The 23,883-nt window shown below is 31.3% G+C and overlaps 1 protein-coding gene across 1 annotated transcript in view; it reads left to right on the top strand.

The window, feature by feature from the left end:
* Window positions 1-23,883, top strand: part of LOC129965553 (dynein axonemal heavy chain 5-like) — a 272,814-nt gene that overhangs the window by 202,003 nt on the left and 46,928 nt on the right. The window contains exons 51-52 of the mRNA XM_056079546.1: window positions 142-414; window positions 2,082-2,344. Of these exons, the coding sequence (XP_055935521.1) occupies window positions 142-414; window positions 2,082-2,344 (536 nt within the window). The remainder of the gene's footprint in view (window positions 1-141; window positions 415-2,081; window positions 2,345-23,883) is intronic.

The raw sequence follows: 23,883 nt of genomic DNA, 5'->3' as shown, positions 1-23,883 counted from the left end.
AAGGTAATTCTACACCATTTCTGGTTCATTGACTTTATACATAATTGAAATCCTATATTTTTTTGTACTTACCTTAAGAGATTACCCGTAATTTGTAAATATTTAAATATGTACATCTATTCATATAGCAATTTTTTGCAGCTCTCAATTAAATTCACCAATGAGCCGCCCCAAGGGATCAAAGCCAGCCTCAAGAGGACTTATGCCGGTCTGCCAGATGACATCCTGGAGTACAGCAACGCGCCCCAGTGGCAGCCCCTGCTCTTCGGCATCGCCTTCCTCAACACCATCGTGCAGGAAAGGAGGAAATTCGGTCCCCTCGGATGGAATATTCCGTACGAGTTCAACCAAGCGGACTTTCTGGCATCGATGAAATTCCTGCAGAAGCACCTCGATGACATGGACATGAAGAAGGTGAAGAGCTTCGTTTTGATAGCAATATGTTTATGAAAAGCTTTTGGTACCTTTTTATACGATTAGATATCTGTAGAAGCATTTTTTTAAAATTTCTTTCCAATATGGGAAGTGATGTTCAACCAGATTTCATTCAGTATGTCTCGGATCAAAATTGAATGGGAAAACTATTTTTGTGCGTTTTATTTGAATTGACAGCGTGTATTAAAAATAAAAATTGATTATTTCAGTAATATATATATCAACTATTTTTTTAAATTGAATTCTAAAATTTTGTAGATTTGTTAGAGCTGTTAATTTTTGGTCTCCATCTTGATTCTGTAATTTTTTTTAAATTGTTTTACTTTTAAAGTTAAATGAAAGTTGCATGTAAATGTTAATGGTATACGTGTTTATTACTTGCATACATGTAAATAAGTAGTTCTTAATATGCAATTGTACATGTGAAATAACCTTTGTGAAGACTGCTGTAATAATATTTATAATGAGCTATGATTCCTGCGAGACATTTACCTGCTTAATGCGTCTATCTGGCAACAGCCAGACAAAATAGACTTAGGCCCTGATTGATTATTATATTGAGTAACTTGTATTTAATAAAAGACAAAGTTATAACATGGTGTCAGAAGTAGGTTTTGATTCCACATCAAATTAGAACCTATCATATGTTGGCCCAAAAACTTACTAGAAGGTGTTTCTTTGCATAGAATGCTTTATTTTTCCTTGCACAGTTCACATTTATTTCGTACACATGTGAAAGTATCAGATTTATTTTCCACAAATTCCTGCCGAAGAACTCAGTATTTATTAACACTCTGCCTTCCGGTGGCAGCACTTTGGTGTCATATGAATATCGTGCAAATGCCGATGACACTAGATCGGTGCACGCAAATTTTTATTTATTCTATAACTTTTTTATTTTAATTTAATTATTTATTATTTATATTATAAAAATTATTATTTTTATTAATTAATTAATTATTTTATGAAAATGAAAGCTATGATTTCCCGAAGACCACAAAAAGCCGCCAGTGGCAGAAGTCCTACCGGCGTCAAACAAAAGAATTCAGATTTGATATGCGGATATTTCTTATAAGATCATTGATCCCAATTTCTCATGTCTAGTAATTCTTTCTTTTTCGCATATTATTCTTTTTAAATAAACCCTGCCTAGTTCAATATCAGGCTACCTTCTTCTGGTAACCCGTTATGAGAGCACATTTGTCTTTTATCTTTCACTGCAATTTCTTCGCCCTAATTGAGATTTCTTGTAGGTTAGATTGTACTAAGTTTTCACGTTGTTTCAACTGTATTCCTAATATAGGTTTACTTAAGAGCATAGGGCACTAGTTGTTGAATATTGAAAATTCTAATTAGTCGCAACCACTTCTGTTGTTGATCAACTATAGACTTGCATTGCGTCTTTCTCCTTCACAGAAGATTAAAAGAATGACAAAATATGTTCCAAACTAATGATTCATGACATATTTTTGAAATTTAAATCTTATACTTTATTTCTTTTTCACAATATTATATAGCCATTGATTTTGCCAGAGTTAATTTAATGTTCTCATCAAAGGTGTAAATACTCTTTCTACAATTTTTGGTGCAAATTTTTACTTAAAATAATTTTCTCATCACCAAAAACTTTGTGTTACATTTCATAGGGTCCGTGTTATCGCACCATTCGGTTCATGTTAGCCGAAGTGATGTACGGGGGGCGAGTGACGGACGACTACGACAAGCGTCTCCTCTGCACCTACATGAATGAGTGGTTCAACGAGAAGATCCTGCACCACAATTTCGAATTCTACTCGGGATACAAGCTTCCCCTCTGCAACAGTCTTAAGCAGTGCTTGGACGGCATCAAGAGGATACCGGACGATGACTGTCCAATGGTTTTTGGACTGCATGCTAACGCGGACATCACGTGAGTTTGGTCACTTTTTTTAATTGCAAGCTGCGATTGGGGAAATTGTTTTTGTAGTTAATAGGGTTGAATGATATTGTATCAGTTTGATGCTTTTCAGGAACGCAGAAGTAACGCAGTTGCAAAAAACTGATAGAGATTAAGAGTATCAAGTACACGATATCAGTTTTTTTACTCAATCGATGATCTCCTCTAATTGCATGCTAACTTGGATATCACGCGAGTTTGGTCACTTTTCTAATTACAGAATGGAATTACGGAAATCGCTTTTATAGTTAATAGGGTTGAATGATATTGTATCAGTTTGATGCTTTTCAGGAACGCAGAAGTAACGCAGTTGCAAAAAACTGATAGAGATTAAGAGTATCAAGTACACGATATCAGTTTTTTTACTCAATCGATGATCTCCTCTAATTGCATGCTAACTTGGATATCACGCGAGTTTGGTCACTTTTCTAATTACAGAATGGAATTACGGAAATCGCTTTTATAGTTAATAGGGTTGAATGATATTGTATCAGTTTGATGCTTTTCAGGAACACAGAAGTAACGCAATTGCAAAAAACTGATAGAGATTAAGAGTATCAAGTACACGATATCAGTTTTTTTACTCAATCGATGATCTCCTCTAATTGCATGCTAACTTGGATATCACGCGAGTTTGGTCACTTTTCTAATTACAGAATGGAATTACGGAAATCGCTTTTATAGTTAATAGGGTTGAATGATATTGTATCAGTTTGATACTTTTCAGGAACGCAGAAGTAATGCAGTTGCAAAAAACTAACATCAAAAGTATTAGGTATACGATATTAATATTTTTTATTGAATTAATACTCTCCTCGATCTCATTCATTTTCAATCAATCGTTCCAATATCAATCTGATAGAAAGTATTAGGTCGATATAGCCTTGTTCCCCGTTCTGCTTCAGTGCTATTATCAGATATGCTGTTTTTAACCCTTAGCACTCTTATGTCTAGTTTGACTGCCAATGTGCAAAAATGCCTCTCTTTCACATTCTTGTTGGATAATGATTATTATAAAATGCGTATAATAGCAAAAACATTCACATTAATATTTAGAAATTATAAGAAACCTTCAACTATTTCTGTGATTTTCAAGAGGTAAAAGAAATCTTTATATTTATGTATAAGGATATACGTATGTATAAGAATACATGTAGTATATAATAATACATGAGTATAATACATATGTATAATAACGTAATATACATATGTATAATAATGCATCGCATTCCTATTCGGAATGCAAAGGTTTATATATATATATTTCATCCCCAGCCATTTCAGTACTTTACTCCATATAGCGATGTATGTACCACTGAAGAATTCTCTTCTTTTCCAATACTATCTAGATCAACATCTTACTTTTCCTCTTCTCACTCTTTCGTCAATCACTATCAAAACCAAGGTCAGTGGCACATCGCCATGAATACCTCTTTCGCGAAATAAAATCCCAATTTGGAAGCATATTCCTATCAATATTGGCTACCAGTCCCGGTGCAAGTGCAAAATCCTACACCTACCGAGAAAGCAGCTTGATTCCGACAGGAAAAGAATAGGTTACTGGCTGTATCATGTATAAAAATATCAGGTACAATCCAGTATCAGTATAAATCTGTACCTGTATGGTAAAGCCGGTTCTAAATGTTAGTCATAAGTAGCTATGTGCCTTATGTCATCCAACTTCTATTAACCTAATATATACCAGATTGATTCAAAGCGACGCTCTCATCGTTTTTCAGTTATCATATCAACTTCTATTCGAACAGCCGGACAGACAGACTTCCCCTGAACTGACTTTGCACAAAATTTGATAGAAATCTACAATTTTGGAGTAAAGACTATACACCACAAAAATTTCATCTGTATAGTTCAAAGCACTTTTTAATTATTTTTGTCACACACAGACAGACGCTTCCCAGAAAATGCTTTTTTCGAACTCTAAAATGTGGGGATTCATCCAAAATCTCGAGTTCGAATTCTTTTGTCGATTATACTTTCTCTGCACTACGTTTACGAGAAAGTAAAAATGAATATCAAGTCTCAGATTGTTTAGTTTTCCAAAGCACATTTCATATTTAAATGATAGAAATATCCGACTATATATATATAAGAAAAGTACAAAATACAAATTCAAAAAAGTTTCGAAATATCTCGCGTATGTATTTATTTATTTTGGTAATAAGATTTGACACTCGGAGCGATGGATGCATTTAGATTATAAAACAGGTTAAGAGATTCTCCCTAATTCTCATTTGTACGGAGCGTTTAAGTGGAACGAGACAGCTGTCTCTCAATAACGAGGTGGCTGAAATTTCCGGGGTGAACGATCCTGAACAACAATCCGAGGAACCGAAATTGGTAGCCTCATTAACATCGTTAATTTATATTAAACTTTCGTATTTTAAAAGGTTGGTACATTTTTTTTTCTTTTTTCGTTTATGTTAAAAGCATCTGAGCATAGCTCCGAACAATTGCAAACACTAAAATAAACAGATTGATAATCCAGCAATTGTATCAAAGTAACAGAATTAGTTGAAATATTTATATTTGTTAACAGCTTACATCAGTAATTAAATAAATTAGTTATAAGAGTTCAGGATGGCCTAATGGTTATGCCATCAGACTTCTCCAAGGTTTCGATCAGAACTGTCTTCATGATGTAAAGGTTAAGTGTTCTCTTTATTGGATGTACCTCTTCAAAACGAAAAAAAGATAAATATATTCATGGGAGTTTGTCCGAACGACATTTGGCTATGTTTGGGTCCACTTAGTGTTGGCAACGGCAACTTAATCTCTTCTTCATGAAATGCAAGGTGATTGGAAGTTCCTCCGTCACTGCTAAAGTCATTGCTTCACCGTTTGTATAGTTCTTTCGAAAGGTTGCTGAAGTTTGATTTACGAGTGTGAGCGCAGATGAACGAATCCTGTTCCTGGACTGATAGGCTTTACATGTCGATTTTTACGCCGGTGTCCTGGCCTAGGGGTGGCGCGTCTTCTCCGTGATCTGGGTGTCCCAGGTTCGAGTCCCGGTTCGGGCATGTTGTTCTTCTGTGTTCTATGTGTGAGGTGTGTGAATGTGCCTCTCTGTAAAAAGAGGTTGTGCAAGTGAATATGACGCATGAAGTAGCTAAGATGTACTCTTGGCCCTAGTTGGCGCTACTGAAAAAACGCTCACTCGGCTTAAATTGCTGACAAATAACTGTCAGCGGGCTTATAAAGTGCCATAAGTCACAACACAGTTATAAGGGTCTAATAGTTAAAGAAAAGCAGATAATTCAGTTTAGATAATTTAAAGGGTAATTCGTAGAACCCATAATAATTCTCAACATGAAATAGTGACTGCTTATGAATGCACGAAGACAAAAAATGATGAGAAATATTACACATAGAAACCAAAGTTATAATATACTGCTTAGAAAAATGAAATACTAGTATAAATACATAAGTATTTTTTATTTATATATACATAAATAATATTTTTTTTATTTATATAAAAAATTAAAATTTTAAACAAATATGAATTCAAAAATGAAATATCGACTTTAAAAGTAAATGAATATGAATGATGCAGAAAATATTCTTAATTTTAATATTCGATGTTCCAAAATGTGTTGAAAGGGCGGCATAATTTTACGGAATTCTTTAAAGCCTGAAAACCATTGCAGTATATCATTGATAATAGTAATTTTTATTTCAAAAAAGATAATGCAGTAAAATAGGAACATTATTAAAGTTAGCTGTAGGAAATAAAGCAAGGAAAAGTTTTGATTTTTTTTTTTTTTTTTTTACTTTTAATTTTCCCAAAAACTATCAGAAAATATTCTTACTAAAATTCATATTTTTTTCACTAGTACATATTTTGAATTACCATTTATGCATAAATTTTTAATAACTGACACACATAATTAGAAAGCTAAAAACATTACAAATGTAATTTTTTGTTTTAAAATTTTGAAAAGAAAAGCTCGCCTTGATTGTTTAATATGAAATTTTACTCTAAATTAAAAATACTCATAATTACTAATTTACTATACAAATTATAATTCATTTGATGTTTGTTTCTCATTTATAAAGTTACCGTTAATTCCTAATATGAATTTTTAAAGCAATTCCCACCATCCAAAAAAAGATATACATAAGGTGAAGCAGTCTTTATTGCTACAAATTATAAAATCTTAAATATTTTCTCTATTTATAAATTCACCGTTAATTCATAAGGTGAATTTTTTTTAAAAATGGAACAATCTTTATTGTGAAAAATTATAATTTCTTAAATATTTTATCTTATTTATGAACTCGCCGTTAATTCATAATATAAATTTTTAAAATTCTCACCATCCATAAAATGATATACTAAAGGTGGAGCAATTTTTACTGTTACAAACCCAAAGGAATTAATTTCGTATTCAGCAATAATCTTATAATTTCATAAGTGTAATTGCGATAAAATAACCTCATAGGGAATTAATTTTATAGTTAACTATTTTGAAAAGTATTATTTTAACCATGGAAATGTTTAGTTTCAATTCAGTGTTTAGTTAAATATCTTGAAGAAATTGAGAAAAAGACTTTTCTAAAAAATTTATAAATTTTTGCGAATCTATAATGATGTTTCGCTGCAATGTTAGTACTTTCATTGAAAAGATAGGTTTTTGTATTCTCTTGATGTATAGTGGTGGCCAAAATTGTGGACACTTTCGGAAATTTTTGTTTTCTAAATTTGTATGATTATAGAAAATGTAACGTTTCACAAAATGCGAACTCTTACATATCATTTTAAAGAGATTTTAATGCTTATTTCAATACAAAAAGAAAAATTCAAATATTTGCAATACAAAAAAGTTGAGTGGTAAAAATTATCGACATACATTAGATGCTGATGACTGTAATGAGTTATCATTACTTAGTAGGGTAGCCTTTATTTTTTATTACAGCTTCAATTTGATATTTCATTGAGTTGACTAGAATTTTAAGCTCTTCCTTTGTTATTACAGGATGCCAGGAAACATTTATAGCCTTAATTAATTGTCTTTTATTTGATAAACGCTTCATATGTGCAAGTGTTTTCAAATGGTGCCATAAGTTCTCAATAACTTTGAATTCAGGACTGTTTCCTGGCCATGATAACAATTCAATGCTCTTTGTACTAAAGCACTCTTTCGATATTTTTGGTTTGTAGCAAGGAGCTGAATCCTGCTGAAAAATAAATGATGCTTTGTTGGGAAAGAGATCACTGATGGAAGGTGTAAATTTTGACTTTACAATAGTGTCAATGTATTTCTTGCATTTAATGTCCCACCGATAGCCTGAAGGAGACCAATATAGTCTGCTGACATGCATGACCAAATCATAACACTAACTGAATTCTTCATAGTTGCCTGAATGCAGTCAGGATGTTAATTCTTTGCCTATTCTTCGCCCATCATTACCGAATAACAATATATTTGTTTCATCATTTCGAATAACTTGTGATCACTGATCATCTGTCCAATTAATGCGTTCCATTGCCCACTGTAATCTTTTTATACGCTGCTTAAATTGAGATAAGGATTTTTTCCTTCAATTCTACCTCTTAGTCCAACATCTAATAATTTTCTCCTGATTGTTCTTGAACTGACAGAAATGCCAGCATCATTCAATTGACTTCTGATGGCCACTGATGACATTCTTCTATCTTGGAGACATAGTCTTTTCCTTTTTCTGTCATCAACAGATGTGGTGCACTTTTTTCAGCTATTTCCTGCTTTGTTTTTTTATTGAATTTGTCTCCTGATAGTGTAAACAAAATTTTCGGCTTCCAGATATAGTCACTGAACCGACCACCTGTCTTGCAATTTCAGCATAGGAAAGACCACATTCCTGTATCAAAATAATCTTAGTTCTCTTTCTAGGAGTCCAATATATTCTTTTATTTGATGCCATTGATTCTTGACTAAATATTAGAAATATTTACAAAAATTTCAACTGTATATTAAAAAGTTTTACAAAACTTCTATCTTGCAATTTAAGTGCATATAAAACAGTCTTCCTTCTACAGAAAAGCACAATAATGACCTTTTCCAACTTTAAACATGATGTCAGCTTCTGCTAGCAGTTAATAACATTTGATTGGTTCCCAGAACAAGAACAGTGATTGGTCAGAAAAGTTAGAAATTACAATCCACTTCCTCACTGTGTTTGTTATTCAGATTAAAGCAAGAATACCTTTTTCTGTATTGCAAATATTTGAATTTTACCTTTGTATTGAAATCAGTATTAAATTCTCTTTAAAATGATATGTAAAAGTTTACATTTTGTGAAATGTAACATTTTCTATTAGCAAAATAAAGGTTCTGGAAAATAAAAAAAATATGGTGATATCTCTATTAGAAACCGAGATCTAAGAAGCCTTTAAGAAAAATTCCAAATTTTGTTAGAAAATTAATCAAGATGAATTTCTGATATTAGGAAGGATTTCTCTCTTTGGAGTGCTGATCTCTGGAGCAAGCTGTTCAGCTGATTAGAGATCAGCACAACACAACTGCTTAGCGCTGTTCCCAATATCCGGTTCAGATAATTTAGTCAAAAATCCAGTCATTCTCTTCTGATGACTCAGTATAATTTCTCAGGAGAATACTTTACATAATTTTGTGTATCATTTTAAGAATGTGTGAAATTAAAGAATGCGGGATCTATATGATCGTAGAAGAGATAAAAATGTATTTTCTAATGCCTGGAGTTAATAAATTGCTGATCAATAATGCCTGTACCAATATTTTAATGATCATCTTTGCGATAGATATATGTTTTAGTATTTTATAATCTATTTATCTAAATCGTTAATGTAGTGGCACAGAAACCGTTCTTTTTATTTATTGTCGATTAGCAACTGCCAGATGTAACAGCCGAATAATACGAATTTCAAACTTGAACATTCTCACAGTTGCATTGAATTCAACACATCGTATTGTGAACTAATTGAGGTGCATAATATTATTAGAAATGCTCTGGTAAGGGTTCGCCGTGTCACCTTGAAGTTCATTCTGCCAAAGGAAAAAATATATAAAAGAAATCAACGAATAGGCTTTGAACATAAGGTTGAATGGATAGTGGACATAGACTTGGTTATCCTCAGTTGTATAATCGCTACAGAAATTGATGTTTAGCATCAAAAACAATATTTTACAAAGCTGATCTTTGTATTATTTAAAGATTAAAACATTGTCTTTTTAATGATATCAATTCCATTTCCGTACAATGTTTTTTCTTAATTTTAATTCAATTTGATACACAATATTTTTAAATATTATGAGGGAATTCTAACTGATCCTTCAAAACATTTAATTGCATGCTTTTGTCAATTATTAATTCCATAGTAGGATTTTTATTTCTTCTTTTATTTCGCAATATGTAAACTTTTTAATTTGCAGTGAATTGATTATTCAATATTTTTAATCGTATAAAATACCAAGGCGAGTTTTTTAAAAAACACATTCCGTACAAATCATTTAGAGCTAAGAAAGGTAATTTTCTGAGCGAACCCGCTGGTCGCCAAAGGCTGCTAGTATTCATGTAAGTTTACTGAAAGCGTTTGATAAATTCGATAATCTTTGACCATTAGCAAGGGCAATAGGATTTGCGCATAATTTTTATTATTATTCAAACCGCTTACCTTAATATTATAAAATCGAAAATAAAAATAAATAGCTAAGATGATATGATAAATCTACCTACTTAATCATCGATGACTGTGCCTAAATCCGGGCATTAAAAACGTCCCTCTTTTTCCACCACCCCACCCCCAAACAAACTAGAATCGAAAAGCCATTTAACGCTTAAGTACTACCCCCAAAATTGGATACTTATGAATATATTTATGCACCCATCGTCTTGCAGGGCTTTGTTCTAGCCATAATGACAGGACGGAAATTGCGCATTCGAATATAAATATATTGCTGGTTTAGATATAAATATTCTTGTCTCAATGATCGCGGGGAACTCTGGGAAGCACGTAAAAATGGAGTTTTTATCGGTTAAAATATGATAAACGGATGGAAATGTTTCTTGTTTAATGGCGCGGAGCAAAATTCGATTACTTTGCGACAGAATGGATGAAAGAAAAAAAAGAAAGAAAGAAGAAGAAAAGTCATTTCTCTTTTCTTTGTTTTTATGATGGAATTGCTTTGTTTAGAGAATTGAGTAGTTTTTCTGTTTTCGGTGATTGAATTTGGCAGTTTTCAGCTGATGACAGGCGGAAGAGAAAAAATGGCGGATGACGAGGAAGGAAATTTGATTCGATATACTGCTATTTTGAGGATTACGTCACCGTTTAGGAGGGAATGTTTTGGGATTGGAAGCATTTAGGATTAAGTTTTGATTCTTTTTGTCGGTGGATTCGATTTGTCAAACAAGGTGTTCGTCGATTTATTGAGGTTTTATTATTGCATTATCGCATACGAAGGGCACAAAGAAAAAGTATTGTAATCATCAAAGGATTCGAATTCGACATTTTGATGGGTCTCGAACTTCAAACTTCTCCAAGTCCAAAAGACACTTTTCTGAAATTATGTCTTTCATTCTATCTTTCTCTCTGTAAGGATAATAACTCAAAAGCGCTTTGAGCAAGATGGATGAAATTTGGTATGTGATCTTCAAGTTAATTTTTAGTGTATTCTCAAATTTTGGATGAAAATCATTCAGAGTAATTCATCTGTCCAGCTCTCTAAATACAAGTTAACTTGACAACTACAAAACGAAAAGATCCAGATAGATAAAATTTCATACACCGATTTAACATTTAAAGTTTTGTTCCGAATTTAAATTTCAAGCAAATACGTTTAGAAGTTGACCATCTGTCTCTCTGTACTTTTGTATGCATGTAAACACGATAACTCAAATATACAACGAAATAGGTAAATGAAATTTAAATTGCAGATTCGTATAAAATTTTGAATCGAATATTTTTCTTTCCGGAGCTGACCGTCTAGTCTGTCATTTCGCCTGCATATAAACGTAGTAATTTAGAAACGCAACGCTCTTAACCCTTTAAAGAGCCATTTTTTTCTAGTCATATAATGTTATAATATTTTTTGGCTTGAATTTAGAATAAGAAAAGGGATTCATTTAGCTTATTAGATAAATTTAATTTGATTAATTGATTAATTTGGTTCATTAATAATTAAGTAACAAATCAAAACGCATCATTTTGTCTGAGATAAAGAACTGAAGCATCTAAGTTTCTGACTTACTAAAAAAATGTGTCAGAACTTATGCCAACCTACATAATTTCATACAAAGATTGATAAATTGGGTGGGGAGCATACTTCCCACGGCCCTAGAAAGGGTTAAATAGTTTTGGAAATTTAAAGAGCAATTAACATAAAATTTTGAATCGAATATTTTTTTTCGGAGCTGACTGTCTAGTCTGCCATTTCGCCTGCATATAAACGCAACGCTCTATTAAATAAATGAAATTTAGCATATGACTTGTTGCTAAAATAGCAATTTGATTTAATCCGTCAGAAAGAAACCTCAAAATGCTTTCATGAGAGGTTTTGTTATTATACTACAAAATACAAAATTCTCATGCCCGGTACTCTGAAAATAAAACTCTAAGCTCTCATGCCGTTCACAGCTTTGTCCAAGTTTCACGATTTTATGCAGGGGGATCGAGGAATAAGATTTTTATACAAATGTATGCAAGAAAGTTTGAGAGGACCATTATTGCTAGTTTTTTATTGTTAAATTAAGAAATTGGACGAGAGAAAAACAAAATTTAAAAAAATTATCACACATAAACCTTGGTCTTCATTTTCATTTTTTTCTTCCTCGCATATAAAATATAGAAAAATTATTGTTATCGTCAAAAGTTAAAGAAGATTCGAACCACTACTCATAAATATCGAAGCATAATAATGTTTAGATTTCAAGAGATTAATGATACAATCAGGATAATAGTTAGAGTTGAATCCATTAACCGCTTAATTGTTTTGCCCGAGTGCCATTCGTGTATCGATGTATCGATTTTTTATTGTTGTAAGCCAAAATAAACCATTCATAACGATTATAATTGAATACTAAAATTACTTCGAATACATAGATAAGTCAAGTATTCAATGGATTTCCATTTGAATCAAAATAAGAAAATATTTCCAAAATAGAAGGTGTCATCTTATTAGATAGTGAAGAAAATAAAACAATTAAGGGATTAATAAACATTAAGAGATTCAAATCTAACCATTATAACTCAACATCCAATCTAACTTAAATAATATCATGCTAAAATAAACACATAAGCATGATAATATTTAGATTTAAATCGATTAATGTTTAGATTAATATGATCATGTTTAAGTTTGAATCGTTTTAGCTTAAATTGTATTTTTGGAATACTATTCCTAAACGGCAAAAAATCTTTAATGTTACTTCAATGCATGTGTGTTCAAATTCAATGATTAACAGTTCTAAATTATTGTTGTAACATTTACTAAAAATATTTTTAAAATTTATTAAATTTATAAGAAAAAATTGTACAGAAATAAAGTCAATTTCACTGAAATATAACTATTTGAATTTTTATGAAGTAAGAATAATTTTTGTAAAAAAATATGATGGAGGCTAAAGAAGAAAAACATTACATTTTGATTCATTTTTAATAAAGCGCTTAATTGATATTATGAAAAATATTTTTATAGTATGTAACTACTCGCCAAGAAGTAAATACATGGCAATTCTTTTTTTTATCTGCACATCCACTGATCTGCCCTGTAAAGATGTTCGTCATGTATATTGCAGTTTATTGATAGAATGATTATCTATAAAGCTTGTCGTGTTAAAAACGTCTTGTCAGGAAACTGAAAAGTAAAGATAGATTTCTTCTTTTTGTTGATAATTAAAAGCATTTTCTTTTTATACTAGCATAATTTAAAAAACCCTTTTGTTTATTTCAATAAGCAAAAATAAATTTTAAAAACGCCCTCAGACTTTCGCTTCCATGATAAAGATTATAAAATGTTGCATTCAAAAGATCTTAAGCACACAAAACTTCTGAAGGTGATCATTTTTAATTAATATTTTTTTACCATCCATCATATTTTTTTACAAGTTATTAAATTTCATCCCACAACAATTTCAAAATAAAGAAATATATGATGAATATGATTTATGAATATGAATATGATGATATGAAATATATGATGAATATAAAGATATATGATGATATGAAATATATGATGAATATAAAGATATATGATGAATATAAAGATATATGAGAAATATATAAAATATAAAGTAAATATATGATGGTATTTTTATATGGAAAAACAGAACACTTAAAAATAGCCGAATGTATGAAAAGTGATATTCAACCACCAACTGCTAAGCGATTGTAGCTATGGAAAAAAATTTTCACACAAAAGGTGTTTATTTTAATAAGACAATAAAAAAAAGTTCAGCACAGAATTCTGATCTCACAGATACGATGCTAATGCCCTACAGAATATGCGGTCAAAACGCACAGCAACGCTAACAAATTGCTAGTATGAGCTATGTTGAAAGGTCATTTTCTCGGAATTGAATGACTATTTGATTTTAAAATTTTAATGAATTAATATCCTAAAGATATATTACCATTATACTAAAATGTGTCCTCATTTTTTTAGAATAATCGATCTTGATGTATAAATACTGGGGAGAGTGTGAATGATTGCATCGTGAAGTGATTTTTGAAAACTTTAATTATTTGAAATTAAATTTAATTTTGTTGTTTTTCCAGTGACAACTTCCGAAATTATAGGATAAAAATATTTTTTTATAATATCTTAAAATTTAAATTTTTTTTTTAATATTACCAATTTATTTGCCGTATAATTTCTATACAATTTTTAACTAGTTTTTTTTAACCCTTTGACTGGGTAATTTTTTAAAATCACTATTTAGATGTGATATTTGTAAATAAGTTCAAATATTTTTCAAATAAAGTGAATTGATACTATATGTAACACGATAATAATATGATATAATAAAAGTCTGTAATCGTAAAAATAAACACTCTAAACTCAAAAAAAAGCTGGATGCAATAGAAAATGGACCCATTGCCAACCTATTGAAATCTCTGGATAAGCAACTGGATGATTAATTCTAAACGCATTTTACAGCATTATATTTGTTTATTGAAGTTAATCTCAAATCGTTTACCTTATTGTTTCAATATTTCATGTTGGCTATTTCCTCTTGTTGATAATGAAGGTATAAAAATACTTCTAATTTTCTCTATTGGGTGGGTTTCTATTTAAAGTATCTTTTAACATACTTTTTGAAATTTGTTGTAGTTGAAATTGAACTATACGAGTGATAATTCTGAAATTTTTGTAAATTGTGTCCACTTCTATATACTGCTACTTTTTAATTTAATATAAATGGACGCATAAAGTTATATTATCCTTCTTTTTGCTTGAAAATTACTTTCTTGTTATAATGTGCCCAGTTTGTTGTTGTGTAGAGGATTTTTTTTTTATTAATTCACTGATTTATTGCACAAACTATGAAAATATACTGCAGTATACATAAAACTTCCATACTGAGAGCGATTCTGTTTTCTGATCTTAAATTTTAAATAAAAATGCTTTGTTTCATCAAGAACGTTTTTGCATCAATTGACTCTTAACTGGGGAGGTGAAATTTTAGGACTTAACTGGAGAGGTGCGGTCTACGAGACCACATTTCATTTACACTCAAATTAAATTTTCTAATGAATGTATTAGCATGAAAAACTGCCAAAATATTTTGCAGATATTTTTCTTGATATATGGATATGTTTTAGAAATTTTTCAAAATATATTATCATTGAAAAATGTAAATGCGATGGAACACACATTTTCTTCTCAAATTACATGTTACAATAAATAATATTCCGGAGAAAACATATTACTTTTTACTTTTTAAATCATATTTATTTTTACAGTATATGAAGGTATGTAGAAGACAATATAATGTAAAATTCCACAATTTTATGAAAAAAAAATTTACAATGGGTAAAATTGGCCCTTTTTTTCCCGGCTTGTGTGACTTTCATAGCGCGGTTTTCTAGGGCATTTTAAACATACAAGTTAAGAACTAGTATAAAAATCAACCTATTAATTCTGCATATATATATATATATATATATCTTGGTATATTAATATATTTTATAAATTTTTCAAAATGCATTATCACTAGAAAAATTAATTATGTTTGAACGAAGACAAACAAGGTCAGTTGAAAGCGAACTTTCATCGAAAAACTTATCTGTACAATTATCCTTATCCTTAAAATCACTTTCTGATTTATTTAAAAGTGTCTGGAGCACTGCTTTATAAAGGATGAGTAAACTGGATGATATTTCGCGTTCCAAGTTTTAGCGCCATCTGCTAAGCCTTGTTTATCACTTGGACACTAACAAGGAGATGCGGTCTTATAGACCGCGCTCGAATAAATAGCTCAATTATTTTCAAAAGCATCTGCTGAAATCGGTTGAAAAAGTGCACGTGTATTGAAGGTCACAAAACAGGAAGCTACAGGGTCAATCCATTCAATTGAGCTAAAAATAGAATAGGGGTGATAGAAAATCCATCGCTAGCGATCTCACAGACCGCACGTCCCCAGTTAAGGGTTGAAGACTCCCGTTTTCTAAATTGAGCTGAAATTTCTGGTAAGGTGACTGAAAATTAGGCAGTTGCGTTGCACAGTGATCGGATCAGCGTTTTGAAATAGTACACATTTCTTATCTATCAAGTTTGAAATTTAAAAGTATTTTGCTGAAAATGCCATCAAGAACATAAATGAAACATTTGATTTAAACTTTTAACAACCATAAAACTCGGTGAGTCAACTGGTCTAATATTTTGTAGGTTTCAGTATAAGGCAAGCTTTTAATAAAATATTTGGAAATGTGTTTTATTTACAATGAAGCCTTAAGTTGGGTTTATATTGGGCCAGTAGGAAGCGCATGCGTAGAAAGGCTGAAAAATGCTGTTAGGTCTATGGCAAGTACTTGTACCGACTGGACAACAATATGCCTCTATATTGTATTTTTTCTTACTACGCATGCATTTGTAGAATTTGGCGAACTTTTTTATGTATTTGGCGTGCAAAAAACTGATCACTTATCATAGATTAATTCCGACATTTTTTGCTCTTTGTTCTTTCTAATGCAAGAATGTGCTTTTTTAAATTTTATTTATAGTTTTTCTGATTTAGGTATGTTGACCTTTTTTTTTATTTTACCACGTTTTTTGTGTAAATATCCATCATTTTAATATGATGCATAGTGAAAAAAATTCAGGGACGCCAAAACGGCAATTTATAGCCAAGCATGGAATGCCTGAATCTGCCTTATGAAATAGAGACAAACATAAATCAGTTTCTTTCTGCGCATGTTTTGTCTTACTGGCCGTCTTATAAATGGCCGAGTGTAAACCCACTTTCAGTTTCAGAATCAAGTAGTAATGGAATTCTTTTTTTAATGCATCTACTCACTATATAGTTTTTCTCGTGCGAAGTGAAAATTCAGTTCCGCACACATTTTTTCTATATTTCTGCATCTGGAAGCAATTTTGTTTTGTATTTATTAGCATATATATTAATGCAAGTCTTTTTACAGAACTATAAAAATCAATTCAAAACTTTAAAGCGAATTTAAGTCTTTCCGCAGAACTTTTAAAGGAATTTGAGAAATTTGTGTTAGACATATAATTTAAATTCGAAGTCTTACAAATCATTTTCCAACTTAATTATTGATAGTTAATTCTTGGTAAAATTCTTTAAGAATGGATTTACGTTTCCCTTGGTGGCAACTGTCGTGGAAAGGCTCCAATGTAAAACGTATAAATAACAATCTGTTTACATCTTTAAAATCGTTTGCTGGCACAGCATACGATTTTCCCGAATTGGGAAAGAACACCTGCTGGAATCCGAACATCTGCACAATTTGAGAAAGATCCCCTCCCCCATCTTTTCGTTCCAATTCCATTTGGCCAAAACAATCATAAACATCGTTCCATAAGCATACACATACTGCTGCAGAATTCGGAGGGAAGGAAAAGGGATCCGCGCTACTCAGGAATGATGGAGAAATTCTTTCTGCTTTTAAAACTTTTCAATAACCGGGAATAAATGATTTCTAATGGGTAGAAGAGGGGGGGGGGTGAAGGACAGAGGGACGGAAGAAAACTGAACAAACAAAAATGGATATCTTCTCTGGCATGAAGAGCAAAGGAGAGTTTGGAATCGATTTGCGTTTAAATGAATTCTCTTTGCTCTGTCTGAATTGCTGGAATTTATACGTGTGTGTTCCGTATTTTTCTAGCCTGGGAAGAGATGCATTGTTGCTGCTCAGTGTATGGGTATGGTCCGCCATGTTGATATAATGCGTTTCAATTCGAACGTAATTTCGTTTCGTCTTTAGAAACCTAGATAACCTTTAAATCCACTTCGTTCTTGCTCTTTGTGTGGAATGAATTCAAAATGGGTGCTTTTTGGAACTTTTTTTTTCTTTTTTGTAAGTTTGAGAATCTTAGGCGTGATAGTTGGAAATATCAGCTTTTATGGTGCGTGTTTATTATTATTTTCTTTTTCTTGAGCACACAAGCAATCTTTGAAGGAAGTGATAGTGTGGAATGAATGGGAAAAAAATATTTGAAGCAAAAAATTGAATAGAATGAATTGGATGTTTTAATGCACTTCGCTTCAATAAAAATGTACACTAAGAACAGTTAATTATTCTTTTACTATCGTACTTGACATAACCGTGTACTCAATTCGATGTCGTTTGTTTTGCTTGTCCCCACAATTGTATATAGTCGATTATAATTCTGAGACTTTTTTAATTATTTCTATTTAAAGAAATTACTAGAGTGTGTCCCAAAATGAACGCAAGATTTGATTTTTCCACCATTCATGCAATTATCAACCCTATTAAAAAATCATTTGATAGCTGATAGTTTTAGCGTAGTAAAAATGTTGTGTCTCACGATAGAACAGCGTGCTTTCATTATTTCAAAAATAATAAAAGTCTGGCGCCCACTATAGGAAAATTGAGAACTGGCCCCCTAGATCGCGTGATTTAACACTATATTTCATTTTATGGGATAATTTGAAGTCAGAGGTCTATGCCAACAAGCCTACAAACATGCGTGCATTAAAGGAAAAAATTCAAGACTGCGTCAACAAAATTCAGTCACATTTATACAAAATGGTCGTGGTAAATGCCGGCAAAAAAGTGTGTATGTGTCAATAAAGCCGGCGATAGCCATTTGCACTATGCGTTATTCCATACATAACGCTATCCAATATACTTTATGGTCCAATAAAAATATAACAATTTAAAGAAAAAAGCTTTTTTTATTTAATTCAAATCTTGAGTTAACACGTTATTCTATCATCCACGGTATAATTTAACACGATAGCTACAAAGCGAAGACAGCTAGATGAATGAAATTCAGCACACATATTTAATATCTACAGTGTAGACACATACCAAATTTTGAACCAAATCCGAATGAGGGGCTGACCGCGTGTTGATTTGTACTTTGCAAAATATAAATGAGGTAACTCAAAACGCAGTGACGCAATACATCAAATTTGGTAACGAATTTTGTGACTACGAATCTAGTTTTGTATCAGATTTTTATTCCAATAGGTTGAGAAAAAGCAAATTCGGTTTTCGATACTACTAACCATTTGTCATGGATTAATCGCCAAAAAACTCTTTAAGGTTGGCACGATAGATTCGTAAAAAGGATAATTCACGCCAAAGTCTAATATTTCCTGTCTGATGTCATGCAAGGCGTTCTCTGATATGACAAGTTTATTAGAGAGTATGCGAGAAAATTTTGGGGAGACCATTTCCATTGGTTATTTTTCAGAAGTTATAAAATCTGTCAATTCCTCTATATTGCGGTGATTTTTTCGTACTTTCCAACTGATAGATATTCTTCGCCTGACATATTATAGTTGCATCAAAAACTGTGTACATGTCCAACTCCAATATTCTTGAATAATACTTTCATTTATCTATGATAATACGGTTACGACGATTCGGCTAATGAATATGTCAAAATTCTTCCCTTTCAAATTAATTTAATCATATTTACCTATTTTAACGAATGGTAATATTCATAAAAATGCATAAAGCTATTAAGTGTAAGCTTGCAGAAACGTATTATAAGGCTTACTCAAAAATATTTTCATTGTATCGCTCGTCATTCAGACAGACTCTGTTACGCACATCGGAAGGGATGATGGTATTCGACATCGCGCTTATTCAGACAATGCGTATCAATTTACATCAGCGTATATGTCTGAGAAAGTATTGAAGAGTGTTTATGCCCTCTTTTCAAATGAAAGTAGTGAATCTGAATCCAGGTTAAAATATGATATTTTGGTAGAGTTCTGGCATCAGATCTGGGAGAAGTTGGGAGCAGGTATCATGTTGGAGATCATTCAACATTTCCAGAAATTTAAGGAAGGTCTGTGCAGAAGTATAGGTAGCCCTTGGTCATCTATTATCTATACTTATAATAAAGCTCAGTGTGTGTGTGTGTGTGTGTGTGTGTGTGTGTGTGTGTGTGTGTGTGTGTGTGTGTGTGTGTGTGTGTGTGCGTGTGTTGGCGTTCTACAGGCCAGATCGTTTGACCTACAGCTACCAAATTTGGTACATGTATACCTTGGAGGTTGGGAATGTGCACCTGGGGTTCCTTTCTTCGAATTTTTAATTAGAATTTTAATTATTAATTAAAAACTAACTTTCCCGCCAAAAAAATCTTCCATTTTCCCCACCGCCAAATGAGTAAGGCTTCAGTTTTTTTTTTTTCTCCCAACAGTAATGAGGCTAGGGTGAATATTTTTTGGCGGATTATTTCAAACGATTCTGTTTATTTTCTTAATGTTTGATGCATTTAAAATGAAACATTGTTAATGAATCGATCTTACAGATTCATTCTGAAGTACTTTTGAATTAAAATAACACAGAATAAAGGAAATTAAAAATTTCTAATCCGCATAGCGTTACCCCAACTGGCGTAGAAAAAATCACGTATTTGCGTTACGTAACTGGCGTTGAAGATTCAAGCATGCGCATTGTGTTCTGAATTCCGCATTGTGTTGACAATTATTATCAACAGATGCCGACTGGATTTAAATTATTTTTAGGTTCGTTGTATGCTTTTGTAATTAAAATGTATTTATGTTAGTTATATATTTTTTGTATATTCTTATAGTTTTAAGTACATCGTTTTTTAAGTATTTTTTTAAAACCTGTTTTCGACCGTTTATTTTAAACGGTTCGTTTTATTTTCTTAGTGTTTGATGCATTTAAAATTAAACATTGTTAATGAATCGATCTGTTCATGATGAATCTAAGAAAATTTTGTTGACAAATTCTTGAGATATTACATAAATTAAAAAAGATATTCTTTAGTGCCTATAAAGTTTAAACGCTGAGTGACTCTATTTTCAGTAATCAGATTATAAAAAAAAATGCTTTGTTTCAGTAAAAAATATTATTATATTAATTGAAGATTAATTCTTTCCACTTTAATTTAAAGCATAAATTCTATGGGTGCTAACAGAAAATGAGACAGATACATATTACGTTATAACTGAAGGCCTTTATAATATTATGAATGAATCATATGACAATCAAAATTTGAAGTTTTAAAATATTTTGATGAAGAAGCTATTAAAGTAGGAATTGCATAAAATATTTAATTATTAAAATTTTAACGAACATTAAGATTGGCGAACCGGCTGGTCGCCAAAGGCGGCTAGTACAAAATAATTTGAGAGACAATTTATTTGATTATTTTAGTCATAAATATTAGCTAAGGAAATCTTCAAATTTAAGATCTATATCAATGCAGATGGAAAAAAAAATTGAGCATCCAGCAGCGGAAAACTGTTCTTTTGTTTATTGGACTATGGGCCATAAGTCACATAGATGATACACTTCCAGATTCTATGCGATATTTCTGGATTTCATCCAGCAACGAAAAAATATGTTGTTTTTGCAGTGAGGTTAAGTGGATAACATATCGCCAAGTTCTATGCGATATTTGTGGAGCTCATCTAACAGCGGCAAAACTGTGCTGTTACAGACAGAACTATGAGCCACTTGAATAATACGTCACCAGATTCTGTGTGATATATATGGAACAAAGCTGACTAAACATAAGTGAAAGTTGTTCTTTCAAGTATGGTTACTCATAAAATTATAGGAGATGAATATTACCAATGATCACGTGAAAGCTGTTATACGACAAACTCATGTGGCGGTAAAGTTGCTCAACAAAATGCCTCACAGAGCTTGGGGATGTATTATTCTTTGCCAAGAGAATAAATTGGATCCTTTAGATCTTGAATGGCTTACATCATAAATGAAGCTCTGTAATATATTGAAAATATGATGAACTTTTGAAGAGCTGTGGCATCAGATCTGTCAGGCGTCATGTAGGAGATCATTCAAAATTTCCAGAAATCTAATGAAGATCTGTGCAGAAGTATAGGTAGCCCTTGGTCATCTATTATACAAAATAATTTGAGAGACATTTATTTGAATATTTTAGTCATAAAGATATCCTACACAAAACAGGTTATTCATTTTTTTTTGTCTGTCTGTCTGTAATGGGTAATGAGACTTTGTAGCATGTTTGCACGTTTACATCTATGACATGAATTACTTCATTGCCGAACGCAACAATGTACGCAAATTAATCGGTTAAAAAGGGGCAAAGTAATATTACGAATCAGTTTTTCAGAAAATTAAAAAAAAATTAAATTAGAAATAATGTGTTTACATTACAAATGTGTTTACATTACAAACATATGTTATACATTATGTATGTATACATATATTGTATTTATACATTGTATTGTATTTATACATTGTATTGTATGTATACATGTATTGTATGTATACATTGTATTGTATGAATACATGTATTGTATGTATGCATGTATTGTATGTATACATTGTATTGTATATTGTATGTATACATGTATTGTATATTGTATGTATACATGTATTGTATATTGTATGTATACATGTATTGTATATTGTATGTATACACATACAAACATTACAAATATATGTGTATTCATTACAAATGTGTATACATCCTCAAAAATTATTAAGTACACAATTAATAATTTACTTTAATGTTCCAATACTTAAATTAATTCATTTAAGATTTTTTAATCACTAGTTATTTTATGATTCAGACATATTCACACAATTTTTTAAACTTTTAGATTTGTATGTTTTTTTATTTTTATTTTAATGCAACTCTTTCTCATACATTTAATAGCTCAGTTGTGATTAAGGATATAATTACGAACCAATCCTAAATAACATGTCAAAATACATTTGTTTTCTCAAAATATTACAAGAAACATTATAATACTGTGCTTTCCTATATTTAATAGTTGCATTGTAGATTGTTGTCCATTGTGTTGGAGTCTGCTCCAGTTTTGACTGCAAATTATAATACAATTACGATACATGTGCAATTATAATACATATACAATTCTGATAGTGAATTCAAAATCCTAATTAAGGCCTGTTAGTTGGTTGGTTCTGAATCCATAGTTCATAACTATCTCCAATGAATCGACATAATTACAGTAATAGTGCATTTAATAATCCTGTTTAGACAGTCGAGCGCAATACGAGTTTATCATGTGTTAATTGTTTAGTGCGGTTTGTATTAACATGATGAATTATTGCACCTGTCTTTTGTAAGAATGCTATGATCGGTAAAGTTTGTTTGAAATTTATATACAAAGAGGAGATATATTACTGAATTCAGAGATATCCGAGGATAAATATTAGTCCTTTAAGAAGATAAAGCACCCATAATATCATCGCAAATCGAGGGTTTATATAACTGTAATTATCTTTCCTTTGCGCCATAATTCATTTCTTTTAGTGAGAATATTTATTATATCTCAAAAATAACTACAATTAACTAACAGAAACTAGACATTGAAAAAAATGCTTTATAAATGCAGCAATATTTCCCTTATCTGGCTCTCTATCAACCGAATTCTCAATTATTCAAGCCAGTAACAAGGAAATTAAAATTCTTTTTTTTTTTATCTTTCCTTTCTATTATTTAAAGTATACAAATTGTACTATGATCGTCAAACAATTCAATTTCCAGAGTTTGAACAATCTCTACATTTCTGTTCAAAAATACATTTTTGGAATTATGATTGTCCAGCTCTGAATACGATAACTCATAAACAATTTACGCTAGATGAATGAAATGTGGTGTGTTCTTTGAGCCAAAGCTATCAAATTTAGAATGAAATGCATTCACAGACAGTTTGTCTGTCTGTCCGAATGCGGAGGAACATAATAGCAGCAAAACATAAGAACTAGGTAGATGAAATTTGCTATAAAGTTTTAATATCTAAAGTGTCGACCCAATTAAATTCTGAAGTAACTCCGTCAACAGATGAATCATCTGTCGGTCTGTACATTCACATGCATGTTGTTG

Source organism: Argiope bruennichi, chromosome 4 (genome assembly GCF_947563725.1).
Source record: "Argiope bruennichi chromosome 4, qqArgBrue1.1, whole genome shotgun sequence".
Classification (NCBI taxonomy): domain Eukaryota; kingdom Metazoa; phylum Arthropoda; class Arachnida; order Araneae; family Araneidae; genus Argiope; species Argiope bruennichi.
The sequence above is the reverse complement of the archived record's forward strand: the minus strand, read 5'-3'. Positions and strand labels throughout refer to the sequence as shown.